At 40.0% G+C, this 25230-nt stretch overlaps 2 protein-coding genes across 7 annotated transcripts in view; both read left to right on the top strand.

Moving 5' to 3' along the window:
- The window catches only part of nbr1b (NBR1 autophagy cargo receptor b), a 34624-nt gene extending 29594 nt beyond the window's left edge, over positions 1 to 5030 (top strand). For both annotated transcript variants that reach the window (XM_035614534.2, XM_035614535.2), the window contains one exon: positions 238 to 5030. In XM_035614534.2, the coding sequence (XP_035470427.1) occupies positions 238 to 411 (174 nt within the window). In that variant the 3' untranslated portion in view covers positions 412 to 5030. The remainder of the gene's footprint in view (positions 1 to 237) is intronic.
- Positions 5031 to 7121: 2091 nt separating this feature from the next.
- On the top strand, positions 7122 to 20649 carry LOC118288441 (transmembrane protein 106B). Of its 5 annotated transcripts, none has more exons than XM_047328153.1 (8): positions 7122 to 7277; positions 10490 to 10678; positions 14379 to 14442; positions 14545 to 14698; positions 15394 to 15534; positions 15735 to 15778; positions 16890 to 16943; positions 19410 to 20649. In XM_047328153.1, exons 2-8 carry the CDS (start codon positions 10492 to 10494, stop codon positions 19528 to 19530), a joined length of 765 nt encoding a protein of 254 aa, XP_047184109.1. In that variant the 5' UTR covers positions 7122 to 7277; positions 10490 to 10491; the 3' UTR covers positions 19531 to 20649. The 5 variants fall into 5 exon arrangements, with proteins under 5 accessions (XP_047184109.1, XP_035470429.1, XP_035470430.1 ...); XM_035614536.2 differs by having other exon boundaries at positions 7133 to 7442; XM_035614537.2 differs by having other exon boundaries at positions 7133 to 7536.
- Positions 20650 to 25230: the final 4581 nt, after the last annotated feature.

Here is a 25230-nt window from a genome sequence, read left to right as displayed (position 1 = left end):
ACTCAGATCCTTACAGTTGACCATTTTGCCGGCTTCTAACACATCAACTTCGAGGACTTAATATTCCCTTGTTGCTTGACACATCCCACCTACTGACAGGTACCATTGTTACAAGATAATGTCATTCCCTTCAGCTGTCAGTGGTCATGTTATGGCTGATTGGTGTAGGTGAGACCTATGTTTTCCGTGTAATCAGTAGCAGGTTTCCTGGAGTGATCTGTTCTTGTTTCCATGCAGCCTCCAGTGGACGCTTCCACCCAAGACACCATGATGGCTGTGCTGGTGGAGATGGGCTTTGGGGACCGGCTGCTGAACCAGCGACTGCTGAAGAAACACAACTACAACCTGCTGGACGTGGTCAACGAGCTTGTTCAGATGACTGACAATGACTGGTACTCCACACGGTACTGACATAAGAGATGAAGTGGAGGTTAAAGAAAAAAAGAGAGAGATTGAGGTGAAACCCAAGAAATGATGGATGAAGAAAGAGGAGGAGGAAAGATGTGAGCCAAGAACTTCATTTCTGCTAACCTACCTTTTTAGCTTCATGCTTCTGCCCATCTCTGTTCTGACTGGTCCAGTTGTGGAGAGCCAATCTTCTCTGTGACAACATACAGGGAAACATCCCACCATCAAACCCCCAATGTCTGTGGTGTTACTTTCAGTGTAGGCATTGAAAGTGACAGGGGGGTTTCACTGCTAACTCATTAAAGAGTTGAAGAAAGAGACATCCCTAAAGGCTCACAGGAGCTATGTGTAGCATTTCTAAAAGTGAAGATCACATATCACATGAGCACTACAGAAGCCTGCAAAGGTGATGTTGTTCTGTTCAAAGAGAAGTTAAGCTACTAAAAGTGCTAGTGACACCACAAAGCTTGGTTAACTATGAAGACAAACCAGTTCCAGCAATCCAGCAGGTTTCACAATTAATGTGAGAGTCAGGTAAATACACCAACATTAAAATAAAAATGATAGTAATTATATGTTAGCATTGAAATGCTACACATAGCACCATTCTGCTTTTCACTTTAGCCCAGCTCAGTGATGAAGTACAAATATCACGTATTCTCATCTGCACTGAGAACAATAGTGTCACTTTTGTATGTAGCTAGCTAAGTCAGAGAATGTGTACATATGCTAGTCAGTCTGAGTTTGCAAATCCACATTGAATTTATTCTCGGTGTTACTATACATGCTTTTAACAAGGCGTTTCTGGGTGCTTGATGGTCCCACTGGAGCATCCATCGTTTTGCCCTGTTCTACCCCAGAGTTCTGTTACCCTACCCTGACGGGTCTCAACAAAATAGCGTAGAGGCCCAGTCACACCAGAGACCGGCTCACTTTTCTGCATGTCCTTGCAAAAGAATGTGGTGACTTAAACTGCTGTAACTGTCGAGCTAATGGCTTGTGCTGTCATAACAGCCCTCCAAGCTAATGGGACAGTAAGGTCGCACATTTTATTCAAAAGTATGAACATTGAATCCTGTTTGACATCAGTCTTGGTACAATGCACAATTCTTCACATTAAAGCTGTCAGTAGTTCCATTGAAATAAACGGAGTCCACCGCATTTTTTTAAAATGTCGGCGTGTCTGGGCCTGGAGGTTTGAGGCTTGTGTCCCGTTCAGGTTTTGTAGTTTTCAAAAATAATCCATTACAAACTTTCTCTCTGTGGCTGTCTCATTGCACCATTGTCTCCATTCATGCATCATGCGTGCCTGCGTGCATGTTTTAGGTAGACACACAATGCCCAAGAGATGGAGAGTTTCCACTGCCTTGAATTAGCCTGGCAAACCAATGGTTAGTAATAGCTCAAATGAGCAAAAATATATAGCTATTGTCACTTGAAGACATACTTTTTGATCCTTCACCTAAGGGTTGGTCAAATTGATGATATACACTGGAAGATGTGCAATTTATCCCGAGTCTGAGACTTTAACTTACTCTTTGTTCCTAGGTATTGATCCTTTTCAATATATCTGGTTTTCTTTGACAGTTTATGGGGAGTTTGTGGGCAATGTTGCAAAAAAATAAGGTTTAAATATTAGATTTTTGTGTAACTTGTGATAAATGTAAGGGAGTACTTTGATTTGTCATGACTATATTAGCCAAAAACAGACATTCCCATCTGGTGGTTTTATGTAGAAACAATCAATTAATTTCCAAGAACTTACAATGTTCTCACTCAAAGAAAGACATATGCCATGATATCATTGATATATCAAATATATATGGTTGTATCATCCACACTGCCATGCCCCAATCACATTAGGTACACTGGCAAGTATTTGAATAGAGACACTTTGAAAAAGTAATTATATGAGGAGCCTCAGAGTTTGGTACAAGGTGATAATCTGTGCTCATTCAGGTCCAAATATCTTAGATGTGGCTGCATTTTTTTATGAATATTAATTTTTGTTATGTATTGTCAACATTACTGAAGAATATATAGGGATGTCACACACCAATTACTGTACTGTATGCATAATCAGCTGTACGTAGAAGAGTAAACGACTACTGGAAGCGGAAAAACATTCCCCTATGGGAATTAATAGTAATTTGCACTACAAACTTACAGCTCACAGGGACCTTTCGTTCATAACCTTAACTTAAGTTACTTTCACCTCTTTCTCACATTGTTGACCAGTCAGTCAAGCATCTTCCCTGATGTAGTCATTGTTCTGAACATGAGCTGTTTCTCACAAGGATTTCCTGTGTTCCCCAAAACCCTCTGGTCAGATCGAAGGTCTCACTGTGCTTCAAATGAACTAGTTCATTCAAGTCATCTGAAGCCGGTGTTTCTACAGCACCTGCTCACATTTGCCACACCTGATGGCTGGGTCCTACCCTGACTGCTGGGGAAAACAGCAAACACTTTATGGCTGCTAGTCCGTCAGTTTGGTTTGCTTGTGCTTGGCACAGACTAAACAACCGCATCAAGACCACCTTGATTGGTTCATTTGTTATTTCTTGATAGTAGATATGGGGTTTCCGCATGAAGCAAATTCATATGGGTTTGATAACCATGGCAACCTATTTCAATCTGTTTGTCGCTGTTCAAGTGGCTCCAGTGGTGGTGATACGAGATGACATGACCAAAATGGTCCTACTAATAATTTTAACATTATCAATTTTACAACAGACCAGAAACATATATATATATATATATTTAAAAAAAAAATAAGAACGACCAAATAAACTTAAGTACAGGTGCGAGAGTGATAGATGACTTAATAACTTCTTTGTTTGAAGCAAACAGGGGCCTGGAGTTAACAAAATGTGAACTTTTGTAACATTTCACTCACTCTTTCTCTTCTTTCAACATTACACCAAACAGTTGTTTAAGAATCCCCCTGAGACAGGTTTTTAAAATCACTTTGAAAAACAAAAGGCTGCTCAAAGTGACTGCTGAGGTGGGTTAGATGGGGCAGAGTCAATGATTTCATTGAAGCCCCTTCAACAGAGCTAATATTGGTTTGTATTTTGCACTCCTGTCACTTGTTTTGTGTAGTATGCTAAGGTTCTGGGCCTGATACTACTCTTCCTGTGGCAGAGAATGTACAGGACGCTCTGTCCAAAATTAAACTGGAATCAAACTGTGTGTAACAATGTGAAACATGTTTTTTTTTCTTCATAAATGTATGCATATATATATATATATATATATATATATATATATATATATATATATATATACACACACACAGAACCTCCTAGTTGGAAGCAATGACTATCAGTTAACATAAGTTAAGGTTAAGAATTTTTCTTCGAATGCTTGAAGGCTGTTTGGAAATATAAAAATTCATAGATGTGGATGTTGTATTACCAAGCTTTTGTGTGGTGCTTGAATTTGCTCTGCTGTATGTGTGTGTGTTAGTGTTAAACTTTGTTAGAAATGTTACCAGATTTTTTTGAGGATTGTCTTCAAGTTTGCACGTGAGAGAACTTGAAGGATTTGTGGTTTGTGTTGGACAAATTGTTTGATAAAACAGCACTTGTTGTAGGATTATGATAAATTGTGTGCTGATACCAGTGGTTTTAAAAAAAGAAAAGAAAAAAAGATTTAAGCAGAGCGATACAGTTTATTTTATTTTTTTTGCCAATCTGTGAATTCAAAATAAAACTGCTCTCTTGAGAAAACCATAGGGACAATGTCTGCAATGAAATTTAAAGAAATAGTTCTCATAATGTTGAGCTACACATTGGCTTTTACACAGTGATTTACATATTTGGAGCTCAGCCACAAACTCAATATTTCAGCTCCTGACTCCTGACTCCTGACTCCTGACTCCTGACTCACGCAGAGTGATGAGGATATGTGGTGGAGATTTCAATGGGACGTTTTCCACTCAGCAGTGCTTATTTTACCATATCGGAGTTCATTGACAATACATGGGTACACTTGAGTTGAGTGTTGAGTTCAAACAGACAGTCTCACCTGTATAATGTTAAGGGACTGTGGATGTGGTGTTACCAGCAGAATGATGAGAACTGTTGTAATGTAGACATTTGGTGACAAGAATTTAAAAAGTAAAAGGGGAATTTGTGATGTTTTTTTTATTGTTTTTTATTTGGGGTTGTCCATTTGAGTTAATCTCAAGCTGCATTATAAATGCCTGCAGTAAACTCTGTTACCCACCGTAGCTTCACTTGAAGAATGCTATGGTTCCTTCGACATTTTGCATCACATTCTCGCAACGGTATCTCACCACAGTCCCTTTAAAACATGAAGGATTCTTATAAAAAAAACCTGCGGCACATATCCAAACCAAACCCCGGTGTGGTGAACGGAGTATGTGCACCTGGTGAAGGTGAAGAGTTTTACATGCTGTACCGTGTCATTTTTGCTTTAATTAAAAGTGAGTGTGTTCCACACAGGGCTGGCAGGTGAAATATGTTCATCGGGGTAAGGAAACTATAGTATTTAAGGAAAAAAAGAACAGCTGGATTGTTTGAGGTTTTTTTCTGTGTTGTACTTTATGAACATGGTGTACAAATGAATCTGTCTCCAATTAAAGTCAATACAATTGAGATTTCTTCATTTTCCTTTTCATTCCCATGAAGTCCACAGGTGCGGTAGGACAGACATTTTTTACAAAGGGAAACTATATAAATGAAGATAGTGGCACTGATGTGAATTTAGGACTTGATGCCGTGAATGAGTGAAGGATTTTTGTTTCAGATTAACGATTCAACCCTGGACAGCCCTGTGAAGTGTGAAGCTACTTTTGTTCTGGGCATAAACAATGGACACATTTCAGCTGAATCCTTTCTTACAGTAACACAATAAAAAGAAGACACCAAAACCCACCAGAACAAAAGTTTGTTGCAGTACTCGGGGGTTGTCAGAACTGCCCAGGGCCCCAACATGAGGAGCGTTCATCTTCTGTTTAGTAGCACACCTAAACCCGTGGTAGAAACAAGTGTTTAGTGTTTCATTTATTGATGCTGACAACGGATGTATTAAAGAGGGAAGCAAAATCCTGTTCCTTCGGTTTCGCTGACCTAGTCCCCAGAAAAAAAAGGTGCTGACTAAAAACTGAGTAAAGTTTGCAAAAAACTAGCCAGGGAGATACAGAAAGTGGGACGATTTTTTTAAATTTTCAAAACAAAAGTGGAATGAAATTTGTCGATTTCCTGCTAACACAGCCCGTGAAAATAACACAAGGGCCCTTTAGATTTCGATATGTTTTCCCCTAACGGACTGCTCTGTCAGAAAAAGAACAAAGCAGTAAGAGGTTAGCTGAAATATGGTGTTTCTTTTTCATTAGCTGAACCAGCAGATTTTTTGCAAAATGAGAAATAAATCAACATCAACTGTCAAATAATGCAAATTAAAATGGTCATTAAATAAGAGTTGTAAATAATAAGTATATGTGATTATATAAGAATTTAATCATTAAATGGGTCGTTCCTGGCTATTGGTGACATTTCAGTGTGCTAACTTTTGGGGGGGGAATAATACATTGTTGGGGCTTTCAAGATTTAATGATGTAAATGTCATGTGAAAATGTCGATATCAACATTGATATGCATTTCATTGCTGAACATTTTTAAAACCAAATTAGCCATTGCTGTTTGAGACAGCAAATGTACGTTAGCTAGTTTAAACAAATAAACACTATTTATATATTTTAAACATATTTGTCTTATTTTATTTGCGTCATAATTTATCTTGATAAGGTGAAAATTGAAGAGTAGGACATACAGATTAACATCAAAAAAAATTGTCAAAAAAGGTATACAGAAAGAGCAGTGTCACTTTGGTAAAAAACCCACAAACTAACAGGGTGGAACATGATTTCCAGGACACAGTTAATTTTAGAATAAATAAATTAGAAATATTGTTTCCATCCATCGTCTACCGCTTTTCGTGGTGGGGGGGCTGGAGCCAGTCGCAGCTGACATTGGGCGAGAGGCGGGGTACACCCTGGACAGTTCACCAGCCTATCGCAGGGCCACATACAGAGACGGACAACCATTCACTCTCACATTCACACCTACGGTCAATTTAGAGTCTCCAATGAACCTAACTCCATTCTGCATGTCTTTGGACTGTGGGAGGAAGCCAGAGAAACTGGAGAGAACCCACGCATACACGGGGAGAACATGCAAACTCCACACAGAAAGGGTTGGTTTGAACCGGGATTCGAACCCAGAACCTTCTTGCTGTGAGGCAAAGTGCTAACCACTACGCCACCGTTACGCCACCGTGCAGTCCAATATTGTTTCCATGTATCTTTATTTATGATTAAAGATATTTTAACTTATGTACAATAATAATGGAATTTTCTATTTTCTATTTATTTATAATTATATTGCAAATGTGTCTCATTGAAACTGAAAAACTGCTTTGGGGACATCGTAAAAAGAAGTGTATGTGCAACAACAAAAGGTTATTCATATTTAAGAGATAGTTATATGAATTATTTTGAGTAAATGTTATACTGAATATCTCAATCTATAATAAAAACATTTTGTAAAATACATCTTATTTACTTTGAGGAAAATATTGAGAGTTATATTCTGGGGACACCAATGGCCAGGAATGAGTAAATGACCTGCTGGGCCGACTGAAAAGTGATATCGTTGACAGCTTTACTTTGAAGGCTGTCACCGGAAGTGGTATAGTGTCGTTGGTGTTCGTCGACGTGTGACGGTGTCAGAGCTGGAGCCGACCTGTGCGCCACTGGCCTCACCGTCACAACACAGCCGCAAACAAGAACACGAAGCCAGCGAGGCAGGCGATGAAGACGCCGTGAACATTTCGGAGACGCAGTTAAGTGACGTGTCCGCGCAGAGACGGAATCATCCGGACCGCGGGTTGTCCAGGGGGCGTGAAGGTCCGACATGTTGAAGGGGACTTGTCGTCGTTGCAGAAACTGCGCCGGACGTCTATGAACGACCCACTTGGAGAACTGCGCGTCGTGTTTCTGTGCTGTGGTTAAGTGCCAGCCGCTATCTGCCTGCTGTCAAACCGACTGGGTGGGAAGGTGAAGGATGTGTTGGCAGCGAAAATGTCCCCGACGGGACGGAAGTGCGCAGTTCATGTTTCTGTCCAACACTGTGTGTGTGTGTGTGTGTGTGTGTGTGTGTGTGTGTTCGTGCGTGCAGTGTTCGACTGCAACAGTTTGTCACCAGAATTATAAACATTTAAACAGTGTTATTATGTTTGATCGTTGCTTTTATTGAAAATATAACATGACATGTCTATTCTGTAAACAAAGATAAGATATGGCCTTTTTCGTCCCACAATGGGGACATTTGGGTTGAACCAGGTTGTGAAATCATCATTAATTAGGGCCAAGCAGACGCCCCCCCCCCCCCCCGAATTTCTTTTTTGTATTTTACATATAATGTCAAGCAGAAGTCATTTCAGGTCACTTTACTTCTACATCCTTGTTCCTCATTCCTGTATGAAAGATTGCGGATGATTTGTGAACCCGAACGAGCCCTATCTCAAAACGGCAGCTCACAAACAAAGGGGTGAGGTCACGGGTGGTTTGGCACTTGTACTGAACACACAATTGCACTTGCTGCAGGGTGCATGGCCTGGAAATACAGTAATTCCTCGCTCATAAAAAACTAAGTTTTCACACAAAAAAAACGGTCTAGTTGGTCTATATTGGTTACGTCGGTTGTTTCATCATAGGCCAGAGAGAAAAACTGGAGATGTCGTGTCATGTCCTTCAGTTTTGCAGTCATTGATCTGCTCTGTGGTGGTTCTTGCAGTCAAACTGAATCTTTGGAACCATTTGACTGTCTCTGGTTCTAGCAGCTCTACGGCAGACTCCTTCCCAACCTCTCCTTGAATGAGTCTAGCTATTAGCCCGCTCACCACTAAACCCACCTACATAACAGCATTGCCTCTAGATAGATTGGTACTTTATTCCAAGCTAGGAAATTCCGGTGTTACAGCAGCAGCTCCCCCAGCAGACCTCAGTGAAGAACAGTGCGCTGGCCAAAACAGGCTGGTAGAATAACGAGATGGAGTTCCATCTTGTTACGTGAGACCAGGCTCATACCTGCAGGTTACTCCTCTTTATGCATTGATGAAATAGACATGTGAATATGCATTTCAGACACCTGCGGTAAATTAACTTTATTTATATTGTGCTTTTCTAGTCTTATTGACCATCGCTTTACAACAAAAGTCTCATTCATACAGCGCTGCTATATCCCGCGCTTTTCCTGTCCCATTCATACACTGCCGGAAGAGCCGCCAGAGGCAATATAGGGTTAAGTGTCTTGCCCAAGGATACTTCAGCAGTCTGACTGGTAGGCCTGTCATGATAACTACATTATCGACTTATCGTACGTTACGTGAATATGAAATCAATCATTTTTATAGACTTCAATAACAGCTGTTTTGTCTACATGCGAGTTTGTTGACATATGAATGAATGTCAACTACAGTCCAGCAAAGTCTTGCTGCTTCTGTCCTTTCATCTGTTCTCGTTATATGATTAATAAATCACTGGTTTGGTCTATACATTTCGGAAAATATGGATTTCTTAGTATTTTTCTAAAATGTGGATAACATTTCTCTTAGCAGCAACACATCGTTTAGGACCAATATACTGCAAGCTCACATGATTTAGTATCAAAAATATTGTCTTAAAAGGACGCCTATCCTTTTTATCGCAAAAATTTCAGGGACAATATATCGTGCAACAAAAAGTAGTTATTGTGACAGGCCTACTGACCGGATCAAACCACCGGTTTGTGGACAAACTCCTGCGCCACAGCCACCCCTAGTGTTAGGTGTTACATGAAATTCATATTCGAAAAAATTGAATGGGGAAAAAGCAGGCATTATTGTTAGCCATATCTCAGCCTATATTGTGGGTTGTTAACTCCAACTCCAACAGCAATAGCCAAAAATCACAGTGTCTTAGCTCTAATAGCTCTATCTTCTCTTCCACCAACTCCTGAGAAAAATAATCTGCCGCTTTACGCCAAATTCCGACTACACAACTTTCATAGTTGTCGGATCATTGTGCAGTTCACATTACACGACTTACTGTCTTGTAATCAGGAGTCTTGCAGTCATGAGTTTGTACTGTAAGACGGACTGGCTTCAGGGGTCACACACTACACCACTATCTTTCACCAGGACAAACTCCAGACATTGGCGTAGTGCTACACTCTGATTGTCTGTAGATGTAGCCTATTTGTCTTGCTATTCAGCTTGTTACAAATCTAGTCGGAGGAGGAGGAAGGAGACAATGTGTTGACAAGCCTCTTGGAATGGGGTCGCAAGCTTTTGTTGGCGAGTTCCAAGATATGTTGTCCAGTAGAAAATCGGGCTGATAATTGTATGGTGTGACTTAGGCATTAGCCGCTAAACAATCGCTGGGTTTGGCAGGTAGTTTGTAACCATGGCTGTCTGATGTTTTTTTGCAGGGTTCATACTAAACAGTATGTTTATCTGAGATTTTTCACACAAAGAAAGCTGCCTGCTGCTAGATCTGAACCAGAATCAGTGGGCCATGAAATCAAAAACTATAAGCTTCAAGATGTTAAAATGCTCCAGAAAACCAGGGGAACTGCAGAGCTGATGATAATTCTGAGCGAGTGATTGAAGCTATTGTTATAGTAGATTCTGGCATATTTCCTTCAATAGCCATTGTGACCCTTTGGTTTACTTTGGGTCAGGCTTGGGGAGAAGAGTTTTAAATTATTAATGTTTATTGGTTTTTTTAAGCTGTTGGAAACAACTTATCCTGACAAATGATGTGCGAGCAAAGAGATTGTTTGTGCAACGTTTATGGGAAATATACCAGGTTGAAATACAACAGAACCTTCCTTTATTATCCAAATATTGGAGTAAAAGTCTGGGGTTGGAATTTTGCTTGATTTTATTATAATTTTATTTATTTATTTACTGGAGGACACATGGAATTCTGCCCTCCATGTTGATTCATATTTCCTGTTTATGTTCCTGCATGATTTTTTCCTTCACTGACAGCTTACCTATCGTTCTTCAGGTATGGGAGCTATTCACAGCAGGTACGATGGGGGAGCAGGTTTACAGCACAGTGGGAGTGGCCAAGAGAGTGACCACCGGCCAATAATTGAGGAGGATGACACAAAGAGGCGGAGGTCCAGTGGGAGATGCAGCTCAGGAGAGACAGTTCCCTGTCCGACCTGCCAGGGCACTGGACGTATACCCAGAGGTACTGACAGAAAAAGTAGTCTGCATTGATTTATAAAGTAATATGATTGATTCTGATAATCTCTGTTGATAATATCTGTCCACCACTCAGTTTGTATTTTTCCAGCTGCATTTTATTCTTGAAATGCTGTTACCATGACATCATATTTATAGAGATTTGGTGTTTACTCGGTGAGCTGGATAACATTAGAAGGAATTCGATAATTGAGATCAAATAAACTGCTTCATGAAAGTCATCAAGTACTTTATCTAAGTGTTATTGTGCTGCTCAGCTTATGGGAATAATACAGAGGTGTGAGGGAGCAAGAAGGAGGAGAAAATAGACGCCCCACAACTCATTGCGGCAGCAATATTTAACGTGACGCGCCATGCACGAACATGTAAGTTGCTGTTATTAATCATTTACATCTGATGTCACACGGTGGTAAAACACTGAAACATGCAGATGCACGTCAAATAACATCCGCCGTCGCATAATGACGTAGTTTGGTAAAAGTGGAGGCGGATTCTCTGAGCATCGCTGTTGGCTTTTCTTAAGTCCTTGACCACGTGACATTTTCTATTGAGGTCAAGGAATAGTAAATGGGAAAAGCCGATAGGGAGGACGATCTGAATCCACCCCTGTACTACGAAGGTGCATACCAATTGTCCCAGTTAACCCTGGCTTTTCCCACTATGAGCGTGTTCCACTCATCTATAAATATCTATAGCTCTATTATTATTATTAAAACCTGTAGAATGATGACTCTGGTTTTCCAGTGATCAGATTGGTCAGTAGTTGGGCCATTGACAGGTTTTGAGTCTTTATCACGAAGTTGACCTGCTCCGGACCACCGGTAACACTGACTAATGCAAGATTTTTTCTGTTCAAGAGTTTTGTGGTCTGCACCCTTGTGTGGGCAGGGTGCACAACCACAGATTTAGGCTGCTTGTTATTTTAAACAAATGTATTTCTTTACTGCTGCTTTATTTTAAGTGGAGCTTGACTGATAAATTGACTGTTCCAGCACCAGTGGTGTATAAAGTACTTACATGCTATATTTGAGTAAAATTATATCTTACTTGAAAAAGACTCTGGTAAAAGTAAAAGTTACCCACAAGAAAATTACTTGAGTAAAAGTCTTAAAGTAGCTTAAATCAAATGTACTTAGGTATCAAAATTAAATGTACAAAGAAACAAAACAGCCAGAAATTCCATTCTTCAATTTAAACTTTATTAACAGTATTTATTCCTCCCTCTACTCCTACCCTCTCTCCTTATATTCCCTCCCTCTCATCGTTTTTTTTTTCTTTATAAAATACTTAAGTAAAAGTTGTAATATAAAAACTAAAGTATATATACTGAAAAAAAAATCTACTGAAGTACTGTAACACCTCTGGCCAGCACAGAAGAGAAAACTGTTGAAAAATGTTTTCAGATCCTTAAATATTTGGGCAGTGACACACTTTTTTGTAATTTTGCCATTTTTTAACATAGTCCCTCCATTTCCAGAGGCTCAGAAATAATTAGCCAATTGACTGGCAAGCAGTTTCATGGCCAACTGTCACCTATTCTCTTGTATTCCATGACAAATGAAGCAGATATAAGGTCTGGAGTTGATTCCAAGTGATCAACTTTCATTTGGTAGCTGTTCAGTGGAACTCTCAATAATAGGTCCAAAGAGGTCTCGATGCAAGTGAAGGAGGCCATTAGGCTGGAAAAAACAGGGTGAAAAACCTATCGAAGAGATAGCAAAAACATTAGGAGTGGCCGAAAAAACAATTTGGTACATTCTTAAAAACAAGGAATCCACTGGCAAGCTCAGCAACACCGAAAGGCCTCGAAGACCACGGAAGACAACTAAAATGAATGGTCACGTTCTTTCCATGGTGTAGAAAAACCTTTCACAACATCCAGCCAAGTCAAGAACACTATCGAGGAGGTGGGGATATAAATTTCAAAGTCTACAATTGAGAAACGCCAGTGCAAACCACTGCTAACACTCCACAAGGCCTCGAGTGACATTTCCTTGGACAGATAAAGCCAAGATGAATTTTGACCAGAATAATGGAAGGAGAAAAGTACGTCAGCAACTGCTGATAGAAGTAGGAGGATGAATTATTTGGTGTATTGCGCTTTGATTTCTGCCATGATTCAGGCAAATGTTGCAAAACTGATAGGATGGCTCTTAATAGTGCACAACATACTGTGAAAACAACCCAACATCCTGTCAAGGTGACGAAATGGAACATTCTTCTGTGACCAGGTCATTCACCTGATCTCAATTCAGCATAGCATGCCTTCCAGTTACTGAAGACAAAAGCATGCAGCGAGCAAGAGCGAGACCAGTGTGTGCCACGCTCCCCTTTTGACCAGAGTACAACGAAGGAGCTGCACTAGGACGCGCACAACCGGGCGGGGAGAGAGACCCAAGGGAAAAGTGACGATACCCAGTGAGGCTGCACAGATCGACTGGGGGGCAATGGACCGAGGGACGGGAGAGAGGCATTGTGGGTTCTGCGGGGGCGAAGCGTGCCCCATGCAGGACTCAGTCCTCAGAGTTAAGCTGTTCACCTGGTTATTCAGAGTTCAACTCAGACCGAACCATGAACCTGAGAACAACACGCCTTTGTCATGATTGACAACGTGTCTCATGGATGAGTCCCAGCTACAGTTGCTAGAGAGCGTTGATCAGTTGTTTATTAAGAATGGTCATAACTATGTCCAAATTCAACACTGCACTTTCTTGGCCTGTAAGCAACAGACAGACTTCTTGGAAGATCAGTAAAATGTCTCAAGCAGTGGAGAGAACATTCTGCTACCCTTATATATAAAATGTATGTCTAAATATTATCTTAATTTCATGAGGATCACAAAACATGTATGATAGGGTAAATAAATGAAAATCATAACACAGACAGAATTGTGGTCTTAGAAATTTTAGGCAAAATCATCTTAACCATTACAATATTCTCAGGAAATAATCTCTACCCTAGCAGCACAAAATTGTTTGGGGTATAAAGTTCTCCATAGATCTAGCCTCTTAAATTGCTATCAAACTTCACCAGATTGATAGATTTAGTTATGAAATGTACACAGTTTTCTTCCTGGGGGAGCATGACCACAGACCCCCCTACAGGGTCTGACGTCCACCACCATAGTATCTCAAAATTCTATTGGTAACACTGACCCCATCAAAGGAGTCTTATTGAAAGTTACATACAGCTCTTTGCAATTGTGTGGGGGTTCTTTTCTTTGGGGGGGGGGGCTCCCAGTCATAATTTGGCCTAGGGCATCAAAATGGCTTGAGCCGGCCCTGGGGAGAAAACTCAGCACTAGGTGATATGCATGTGTTCCAGACTTTCATCCAAGTATTTAAAACAATCCTTATAGTTATGTTAGTTTGTCCTATTACTTTTGAACCTTCCTAAACAACATATTCCTGTTAAACCCCTTGAATTAAAGCTACAACTCTACACGTCACTCATCTTGATTGTTTCATTTCAAATCCAATGGTTATGTGAAGAAGCAAAATTACAAAGAAATGTGTCACTGTCCCAATACTTGTGAACCTGACTGTATTTTTCCCAAGCAAATATAAGGCATGTTATGTATGATTATGTGCATTCATTTTGAAAGGAAGTTCTAGATGGAAGACAAAATCAGATCTGTTCCTGTATTTTCATCTTTTGTATGAAACCATGCCACGTGTGTGTTACAGGTCAGGAGAGCAAGCTAGTGGCCGTCATATCCTGTAATGACCAGAGGCTGAGGCCCAGACACACGTAAGGAAGCAAATACTGAACAGTTTCATTGTGGCTGATTAACCAATCAAAACTTTCACTGGACTTTATGATCTGAGGATGTTGCTGTTTTTCTCCTCTCAGGAAGTTGTATGTTGCTGTGTCTGTTGGCGTGTGTCTGGTGGTCAGTGCCCTGGTGTTGTTCTTCCTGTTTCCTCGCACTGTTCTGCTGTCTCCAGTCGCCGTGAAGTCGTCCTTTGTCTACTTCACCACGAAGGAAGTCCTCATTAACATCACGGTGGGTAGAGAGAACAGCAAAGTCTAGAACAAAAGTACCGGGGCATGTTGGTCCCAGGAACGATCTTTCAAGGAACAGAAAGGTTCCCCAAGACCGTTTTCCTGCGTTTTCACCGTGGCACCGGAGCGCCAGGTATGAGTCCTGGAACTCAGAGACTGGTCGTCTGCATTTTGGGTTTATATTTCATTTGCGTTTGAATATAGTCCATTGATGTGCAGGTTAAGGTCTTTGAAAATGAAAAGACAAATGGTTTTAAATTTTCATATTGTTATCAAAGTGCATTATCATTTTAATATAGTCATAGAATCCCCATACAAGGATGTGAAAATGAAAATGAAAATTGGATTATTGCATTTTCATTAAAATTTTTACTAAAAAGACACATACATTTGTGGAAAATTATAATGCTATTGTGGATTACATTTTCATTTTCACATGAATTTTTTAATTTGAATTAAATCCCCTATAGGCTTCCAGTTCCTACAGAGGCTCCTTGCTAGGGGAAAGTTCCTTCAGTGGAAACGCAGCTAAAGGGAAGCAGAGGGTTTGATGTATGAAAATAAAGAAGACAAGGTGTGGGGCGATGGATTAATTGGGATGGGTTATAATTATTTTCAATGACATTTCTATGATGAACAATGGCAATTAATCTGATTTATTAATTTATTCAGTCTCAACCTTTTTTTGCCTTACAGAATGTATTGAATATCACCAACCAGAACTTCGCAGCGGTGCAGGCCTACAATCTGACGGTGCAGGCACTCAACTACGATACGGTGGTGGGAACCGTGTACATTAAGAACGTGACCGCTATCAAGCCTCTGTCCACCACGACGGTGAGGCGTCAGCACCTCACAGAAAAAGTCTAGCATCACAAGACAGATCTATTATGTCTGATTGGGTCATAATCTATATTTTGTCTTGTTGCCACTCGAATTGAAATAGCATGAATTGGCATACCTTTTAAAAACCAGTGTGAATAATTTAGAAGGGAGGAGTGGGAATGACTTTCTTCTGGCTCTCTCTCACCTCGCAGTACTCCTTCGTGATCCCCATCCAGCTGACGGACGCTGGCCTTAGGTGAGTCGCCGGTGTTGCAGTAAAATTCTCTCCCATCACGAAAGGTTGTCATTCAGAGCCTCTTTATCTGTGAAAAGTTAGTGGTGTAACTGACTGGTTTAGTTTCAGTGTGGGTGTCGAGAGATCACTGCTGAGGTTCCTACTCTGCAAAAGAAAAGGGATTACTCTTTGTGTTGACTTCTGACCCCTGTCAATAAACCAAATCTATTTTGAACCATCTACGCTCACTGGCATCAGTGCACGGAGGACAGGTCCAAATCCACTTCTGTTAGTTTAATGTCAGAAAAAAGTTGTTGCGCATGGTTCAGAAATTACACTTTTCATTTATCATGGATTAGTTAAAGGGATAGTTCAGTGATTTTGAAGTGGGGTAGTATGAGTTACTTATGCATTGTTAATTATGTGGCCTTATGGAGATGGTGATCAGTGCTGTCATTTTGCAGAGTTTGGAGGAGAAGTGGAAGTAGCAAAAGTCAGAGACCTACTGTATGCAGAGGGGACCACCGAAAACTTCTTTTTGGTCACATTTTTAAACGTTAACTTAAAACAAAAAATCTGTTCAATTGTACACTAAAGGATGTATTTGCTTTAGTTTGCCGCCAGACAGCTGTTTAAGTTTCCACTTTTTTTTCAAAAGTACTTCGCCCATGTATTTTCTGCCAACTTGCGCTGGTGCAGAGCAGCAGAGTATCACTCCGCAAATCAGCTGTTCGACTCAAAGCTACCGCGGCGAGTTGGCGCAGTAATACATGTCCTCCTCTCCCCCCCTTTATTTTCTGTCTCTTTCTCTAGATATTTTTATTATACATTTTTATTATCCTCACAAAATAGCACACACTCATAGATATCAGTCCCCTGCTTATGCCTGATAATTTTTTCATCAAGATCCATGAATTATTCCCTAGGAAATCAGTGAAGAGTCTGAAAATCCCTCTGTCTTGCAATGTTTAAGAAAGTTGAAAAAAAATCTTTGTTCGGATCTCCAATAACATTTGATGGGTTCTTTCTTTTCCCATGTCCCAAGTTTAGTGGAAATCTGTTCTTTACCGGTGCAAAAACACGTGGCTGCCTTGTGGCTCTTGTCTAACGTTACCCCGTTTCCTCTTTACAGTAACTACTGTAAGAAAGCTTCCATCAAGGTTCACATCCTGTATCTGCACCTACAGTAAGTACAGTCCAGTGAAGTGTCAAAGGTTTCGTATTTTCAAAAGGTTTTGAAGGTCAATAAGTCTGGAGACTCGGCTTGCCAACTGAGCATTGTGGTCTGGGCTCAATGGTCGTCTTTGTTAAGGTGTTATACACTGCGTGCACAATTATTAGGCAAGTGAGTATTTTGACCATATCATCATTTTTATGCATATTTTCCAACTCCAACCTGTATAAACTTGAGTGCTTAATGGATTTGAGCATATCAGGTGATGTGTATTTGTGTAATGAGGGAGGGTGTGCCCTAAGGAGATCAACACCCTATATCAATGTGTGCATTATTATTAGGCAGCTTCTTTTCCCTAGGCAAAATGGGCCGAAAAAAAGATTTGACTGACTCTGAAAAGTCAACAATTGTAAAAATCTTTCAGAGGGATGCAGCAGGCTTGACATTGCAAAGATATTGGGGCATGATCACAGAACTATCAAACATTTTGTTGCAAAAAGTCAACAGGGTTGAAAGAAACGTGTAGAGAAAAAAAGACGCAAATTAACTGCCAAAGATTTACAAAGAGTCAAGCGTGAAGCTACTAGGAACCCATTGTCCTCCAGTGCTGGCATATTCCGGAACTGTAACCTACCTGGAGTACCCAGAAGTACAAGGTGTTCAGTGCTCAGACACATGGCCAAGGTAAGGAAGGCTGAAAAACGACCACAATTGAACAAGACACATAAGTTGAAACGTCAAGACTGGGCCAAGAAATACCTGAAGACAGATTTTTCAAAGGTTTTATGGACTGATGAAATGAGAGTGACTCTTGATGGACCAGATGGATGGGCCCGTGGCTGGATCAGTAATGGGCACAAAGCTCCACTTCGATTCAGACGCCAGCAAGGTGGAGGTGGGGTTCTGGTGTGGGCTGGTATCATTAAAGATGAGCTAGTTGGACCTTTTCGGGTTCAAGATGGACTAAAAATCAATTCCCAGAACTACTGCCAGTTTTTAGAGGACACTTTCTTCACACAGTCCTGCAGAAAAAAGCCTGCATCTTTCAAGAAGACCATGATTTTTAGGCAGGACAATGCTCCATCACATGCATCAAAGTACTCTACTGCATGGCTTGCCAGTAAAGGCCTTAAAGATGACAGGAAAATGACATGGCCCCCTTCATCACCTGACTTAAACCCTATTGAGAACTTGTGGGCTCTTCTTAAACGGGAGATTTACCATGAAGGAAAACAGTACACCTGTCTGAACAGTGTCTGGGAGGCTGCTGCACGAAAAGTTGATCGTCAACAGATAAAGAAATTGACAGACTCCATGGATGGAAGGCTTGTGACGGTTATTGAAAAGAAGGGTGGCTATATTGGTCACTGATTTTTTTTTTTGAAATGTTAGAAATGTTTATTTGTATATTCAGAGTTGTTTGTTCATTATTTTCACTTTAACAGATGACAGTAAACAAGTGAGATGGGAAAATAATCATTTTTCATTTAGTGGCCTAATAATTCTGCACACATAGGACTTCACTTTTACTTTCTTAAATATTCAGGTTTGAGCTTTATTAACATTTGGATTGAGCGAGAACGCTGTAGTTGTTAAATAATAAAATTAAACCTCAAAAATACAACTTGCCTAATAATTGTACACGCAATGTATATTTGGTCAATAGTAAATGTGTGTTGGACAGGGCTCCAGACTAATTTTTTCTACCAGAGCGCTGTAAGCCCCTTGATGAAAATTTTGGGGGCAGAAACAGAAAATTTAGGCCAGGCGTGCGTTTGTTGGAGTGAGTGATTGAGTGATTTTTCATTGTTAAAACATATCTAACTAATAATGTGATACTGTAAGTGACCGATTGTTATATTAGAAGCTATATTATTCAATTTTTCAGGTTGTGTCTCAATCCATACATGTTTTGGACCATAACTTAATGTGCTAATTATGACAAGAATTTGACACGTATAATACAATAAAATGCATTTTATATCCAAAAGCTCGATTCTACTGTGACATTATCGTAAGGAAAAACACTTTGGCCATTATCAAATTATTATTAGTCAAACGACCACTAGGGACTAGAAGGTGACAAACCAGCTTCACTCTCAAACAGATTGTGATACAGTAACATTCAGGACACTGATGCCTTTTCTGAACATTACAGCATTTAAACCAGTGGTCACCCAAATTAAAAGTATGAACCTGAATATGAGCATAATATGTCACCTTTAAATCTTCCCCCACTGTCCCTCCGCCTCATACTTCGGACTGGGAAAGAAAAACATCCCTATGTTTGCCAAGATTTCATTTTACCTCAAAGATCGACCGTCTCACTGCCTGAAAGGTCCTGGAATCTTTTGACAAGTTTTGTGGATTTCACTGCTGCTGCGTCATTGACACGTTTAACACTGCGTAACACTTTGAACTGAACTTATCATCAGTCCAGGTTTATTATTGTTCCATGTTTTGTTCATTCTCCCGCAGGATGTCCATGAAGGTTTACTACCTGGCCCACTATGAGCAGCTCTCCCTGGATACATACGAATACATCGACTGTGGAGCAAACAGCACCACACTGCACCAGATGCAGCCACCACCGCCCTGATCGACGGACTGAGAAAAGAACACACCAACACACACTGAGGACACTCCGGGGGGATTTCAACTGTGACGCTAAATGTTTAGTAGGATACATTATAACAGGAAGTCGTTTGCGTTTATCCAGGATTGAAGAAGTCTGTAATATTTGTGTTCACGTCGGCTGAAACGGAGTCTGGTGTGTTTTCCCAGTTTGAGCGGTCGGTGGAGGCTAGTTTATCAAACCCTGGTGCGGACCAAATGATGCACTGAGACCATGTGAAGAGGGTCTCAGTCCACTTCCAGGACTCTGGTGTGGTTCGTCTGTGAACTGAAAGCAAACTGACCGACCTCGGTGTGTGACGAAACAAGATCTATGGTTTTGACATCACTTCACGAGCTTCACTGTTAATGAGTCCATCTGCTTCACATGAACTTGTTCAAGAAGCAAACGTCTACAAATAACTGATGGATCAGTTATTACCAAATTATTTAAATAAATATAACACGTGTGTAACTTAATGATATATATATATCTATAGATATATAGATATATATATATAGATGGACGACATGACAGATCCCAAAAGTGAAGCCAAAACATCCACACAGCAGTCAGCACCCTAGTGGCTGGTCATGAACCCAACCTCCTCCATGTTGGCAGACGCGACATGGACCATACAAAGAAAATCAAAGTACACGTTAAATGAGTTTTCCCCCCCAAAGATGGTTATTTAAGTTTAGATAGTTGTTATCCTACTAATCTATGTTCAAGTGTTCACCTTTAGATAAGTTTGGTTTTAATGAGTTCTTTGACGCTATGAAAACAGGGTGAGACATCATGATTGACAGGTGAGACTGATTCGAGGTTGGTAGAGCACGCCTGTCGGCAGGACCGTGAGATACCACGGCTCCACACAACAATCACTACTGCGCAGACTCTTGGCTCCAAATTACATCACCAGGACAAGATGGAGGCGGCTGTTTCAGAGATATTATGGCTTCATGTTTGTGCAGTGGGGAAAGTGGAGACACGTCATCCATCCGTTTGTACAGTCACTGGTGTTTAACCCTGATCAGTCAAAATCATCTGTTGTATTTGTATGCTGTGAACTTTGTCAGTCAATTAAAACTGATTCCACCACTATTACCCAGTATGTTTCTGGACAGGGTGCCTCTTTTTCATCCTTTTGCTACCCGTTTGTCCTTTTCATGGTGATTCATTTGTAGCCTCATAATTCTCACGATCAGTTATTTGTTCATGAGCTCTTTGTGACGCCAGAAAGCAAACGTGCACACAGAAAGCATGTTGAAGTGAAATTTATTTTCTCATTTATAGAAATAATCTAACATTTGGAAATATGTGATTAATTATCTTGTATTAAAAGTTGGTCACTTGACCATGAATGTGTCATATTTGAAGATTTCCTGTCAAGTACAATTATCTTGCTGCATAGACAGATCATTTCACTTGTATCAAGTAAGTCAGTGTTTATTTATTCAATTTTAGCTTTCCTTCTCTGCAGTGTGTGAACACAAAGCGTACCAAAACTATGCATTATTTTTATCCGCCTTTGAGTGAAACTAATGAACTCGGCTAAAGGTGTGAAAGCATCCTAGGCGCAGACGCCTAGCGAACAGAGCACTGCGGGCATGGTGTACTTTCGTAGACCGACCCAGATGTTGGCATCACCGTGGTTTCAACAGAAATGAAAAGCTTCAGTCTATAAAAACACTGTCTCACACTGCAAAATCAAGAAAGTTTTTTTAAAAAGTTTTGTTTCTGGGAAATAATAGGGATATGCGTCTCATGAGTAAGCATGTTTTGTATTAGAAAAGTAGTTGCACCGAGTTAGATATTCCAGCTCATATTGAGCAAATTCTAACCAGTAACAGGCTCTTACATGGTTTGCATAAATATCTCATCAGTTTTTTTGAGAGTAAGGCCACTTGCAAAGCTTCTTTATTTCTGTCTCTTAAGAAATGAAATCAATTAAATTTTGTTCATCTATGTTTATTCATTGCGACAGCGTCAGAACGGAGGCTGCTGCTTCACATTTTACATATTGAGATAAATAAAGTGTAGTTTATTATGCTGCTAGAATAACTGAAGTATTCATTTTTTGACAGTGTATTATTGGAAACTAACTAAATTCTAATGATATATATGAATATGGTCTGTGTGACCGTGATAAAGTGGTCTTGTCCAATAATGCATTTTTTTCTATGTTATATCTCAAGAAAAAAATAAGATAATTGTCTTTAATTGTTTTAATTTAAAATAAAGTTGAAATTGTTTCATTCTAATATTTTTTCATGCAAATTATTAATCTCAGATTAAGTTATAATTTCTACAAGTCAACTCAATCAGAGACCAAAATACTGATTTTAAGTATGAAAGGCAAAACTTGTTGAGGAATTCTTGTCTAGTTTTAAGCCCCATTGTGTTTTTGCCAGTGGCTATAATTTTACACTAGTTTGAAGAGTTCTAGTCAAACAAAATTGTTTTCCTCCTTTGCATATTAGTTTTGCTTGATACCAGACAATTTGATTAAATCTAGTCATCTTTAATCTCTTAGAAAGTGAGTAATTGTTTGGAAAAGTGTGCATATGTCCTTTCTACTGTACATCAGTACGAAGGAACTGCCAACTCCTTTAAGCGAGTGAATCAGAACTGCTTTAACCCTTTTACACAGACCATCTGCTTGTCATACAATATTTAAAGAATTACATGTATCTGTGTTTGGGCACAACCTTAAATAATGTGCCACATGAGGACAGTACAGGGACCGTCTTGCTTTGATATAAGATGAAATGTCTGTGCTTGTCCCAGGTTTAATTTGATGCTGTAACCTCACAGAGTCACTAAGTGGCATCATTGTGCTTTGTGTTCATTTACTCGCCAGTTAACTTGGTGGACAACGGTATGATATCATCCTGTGGTGATAGATTCACTGTTTTCCTTCCTTCACCATATACACTGAATCAGCTGGTTAACAAAGATGAAAGAGAGCATTTCATCCTCCATTTCATACTGGTTCGCCTTGAAATCAAATTGCATTTTTATTAGTTATCAGCACAACAGTCCCCTTATTCATTCATTGTCTACCGCTTTATCCATTTAAGGGGGCTGGAGCCAATCCCAGCTGACATTGGGTGAGAGGCGGGCCCTATCGCAGGGCCACACACAGAGATGGACAACCATTCACTCTCACATTCATACCTATGATCAATTTAGAGTCTCCAATGAACCTAACCCCATTCTGTGGGAGGAAGCCGGAGAACCCGGAGAGAACCCACGCATACACGGGGAGAACATGCAAATTCCACACAGCCAACCATGGTTGATTTGAACCGGGACTCGAACCCAGAACCTTCTTGGTTCCCCTTATGAACATTAAAATTCCGCTAGATCCAGATTTTTATTTGGATCTGCACCAAATTGCACATATTTATAGTTATCAGTTCCCCTGATTTTTTTTCATCAAGATGCATGCATCATTCCCTGTGAAATTTGTGGGAAAAAATGCCCAATACCAAGGTTAGTGAAAGTTCCTGGATCCGCCCCTTTGTCCAGATCTGAGCCAAAACTGAAGGGGTCTCTTTTCTTTGCCTGTTCCCATCCTTCCATCAATTTTCATGGAAATCTGTTTTGTCATTTTTGCTTAATCCTGCTGACAAACAAACAAACTAGTATGGTACAGCAGAGTGTAAACATCCACCAAGGCCCAACACTCCCTTAAATCAACCCTTATAGAACAATTCAGATTATTAAATCATAATTTCCATAGCGGAATGATAGGTTGCTAAACACATAAACCAAATCCACATGAGCCATATTTGTTACTGAACAGCGACACATTTAATGTTTTCATCAGGTTCCATACATTATTTCCTGGGAAATTGGTGAAATTGTCAACAAAAAAAATGCCCTATCTCGCATTGTTGAAATAAAGTGATCAAAGATTTTCGATCTGTCCCTTTGACCAGATCTGAGGCAAAACATAATGGATTATTTCTTGGTCCATGCCCCATCTGTATTTTTTGCATAACAGTGATGAAAATCAAACAAACAATCCAAGCAACAACAAAAAAAACTGACGGGCGAAATCTTAACCTCCTTGGCAGAGGTAACAAACATTTCAAATGAAATGACAAGAAAACATTTTCCAGATGATCTGAGCTTGGTTTTGTTTGAACATGTTATCATATTTGTCATAGAGTCACAACAATCTCTCACTTATGCAGTTTTATCAAAACCAAACACAGATCTGCTCTTCAGCCCAGTGACCCAGTGAGGTAATCCGAGAACAGTGCCATTCCTCCTCTTCCTCACCACTGCTGGGTGTACTGCAGAGACTGGAAGACAAACACGCATCGGGCCATTGAAAATAATCTAACATCTGCCTTGTATTTAAAGATAATCTGAAACTCACCATCAGAGAGGGGCTGATACCTACCGAGGATCTGTTGGGGATCTTGGCACTGTATTGTACGGACGTCTTCAGGTCTCCATTACAGTGAGGACACCGGCCTCCGGCTGAAAACACATGAAGAGCAGGATGCTCAGCTACTCTTCCATCATCAGGATGCACTCATCAGCTTTTATATGGAGCTCCCTGCTCTGTATTCCCACATTTTATAAACAATGAACATAAAACTCAAATATAAAAAAGCTGTGACTTGCAAATGTATCCGTCTTATAATAAATACCTAACTGTGTTGGCTTTCCTTGGAAGTATGATAAAAACCCGTCAACAGTTTATGTTACAGCCACTTCATTTAATTGCTTCAAATTTGACTTTGACAGATCATGGTGTGAGTCATTTCGCCATGGCCCACAGGTTTAAATATTACAACACCGTCTGGTAGCTTTGCTGTGGAGAAGAAGCCAGTCAGAGGCCTGAATCTGAACGACAGAGAGTTCAAAACACTCCAAAACTTGGCACCATCGTTTCTGAGTTCTATTAAAACTGACTTACAAGTCAATTGATTCTGACATTTTATGCAAAAATCACTTTTCAGTGTTTGTGCACATAAATGTGTGTATCTGTGGAGCCTGCCAGTCCACAAACTATGAAAGCGACCACCCTGCTGTTTTTTGTGGGCTGGCTAAACCCTACAGCCTGGTTCTGAACAACTGGTTCAGTTCTATATTGTATAGGCTTTGCCCTTTAAGGCTATCGCTAGTGAGTTTATCCCTCGTGTGACCACGCGAGACTGAAAAAAACGGTTTACATATAATCTGGATTATGTAATTAGATCCAAAAAAATAAGTACAAAAATACATATGAAAATACAATAGAAATGTGTCATTAGATTATAATTTCATTGTCAAAGGATTACTTAATTACATTTTGATGATGTCTTTTAAATATGGCAATTTTAAAATCACATTTAAACTATATAAACTATATAATAATGTAATTCTCTCATTACAACATACACTTCATACGCAACAAAAATCCAGTACACAGACATGTCACAGCTGACTTATTGACTTAAAGTGTTTTCTGGCGGCATTTGGTGGAAAAGTTGCAAACTGAAACCAACTGAGCAACCGACAGGGACACTTTATGGTATGATCGCTGATTCCATTTCAGGTTTCTGGCAGGGTTGAAAATTCAACGCGAATGGGACGTATTCTGGACCGTTCTGTGCAACTGTATTCAACACAACGTAGCAAACATGGCGACTTACAAGGAGGTTGGGTCCACCTAATTAAACT

This window comes from Scophthalmus maximus, chromosome 17, assembly GCF_022379125.1.
Source record: "Scophthalmus maximus strain ysfricsl-2021 chromosome 17, ASM2237912v1, whole genome shotgun sequence".
Lineage (NCBI taxonomy): Eukaryota > Metazoa > Chordata > Actinopteri > Pleuronectiformes > Scophthalmidae > Scophthalmus > Scophthalmus maximus.
The sequence above is the reverse complement of the archived record's forward strand: the minus strand, read 5'-3'. Positions and strand labels throughout refer to the sequence as shown.

Bases quoted from the DNA above. Each gene is read 5' to 3' on its own strand.
- LOC118288441 (XM_035614536.2), top strand. From the start codon at position 7,397: ATGAACGACCCACTTGGAGAACTGCGCGTCGTGTTTCTGTGCTGTG. The intron at 7,443-10,489 runs GTTAAGTGCCAG...ATCGTTCTTCAG, and splicing joins CGTCGTGTTTCTGTGCTGTG to GTATGGGAGCTATTCACAGC. The intron at 14,699-15,393 runs GTGGGTAGAGAG...TTTGCCTTACAG, and splicing joins AAGTCCTCATTAACATCACG to AATGTATTGAATATCACCAA.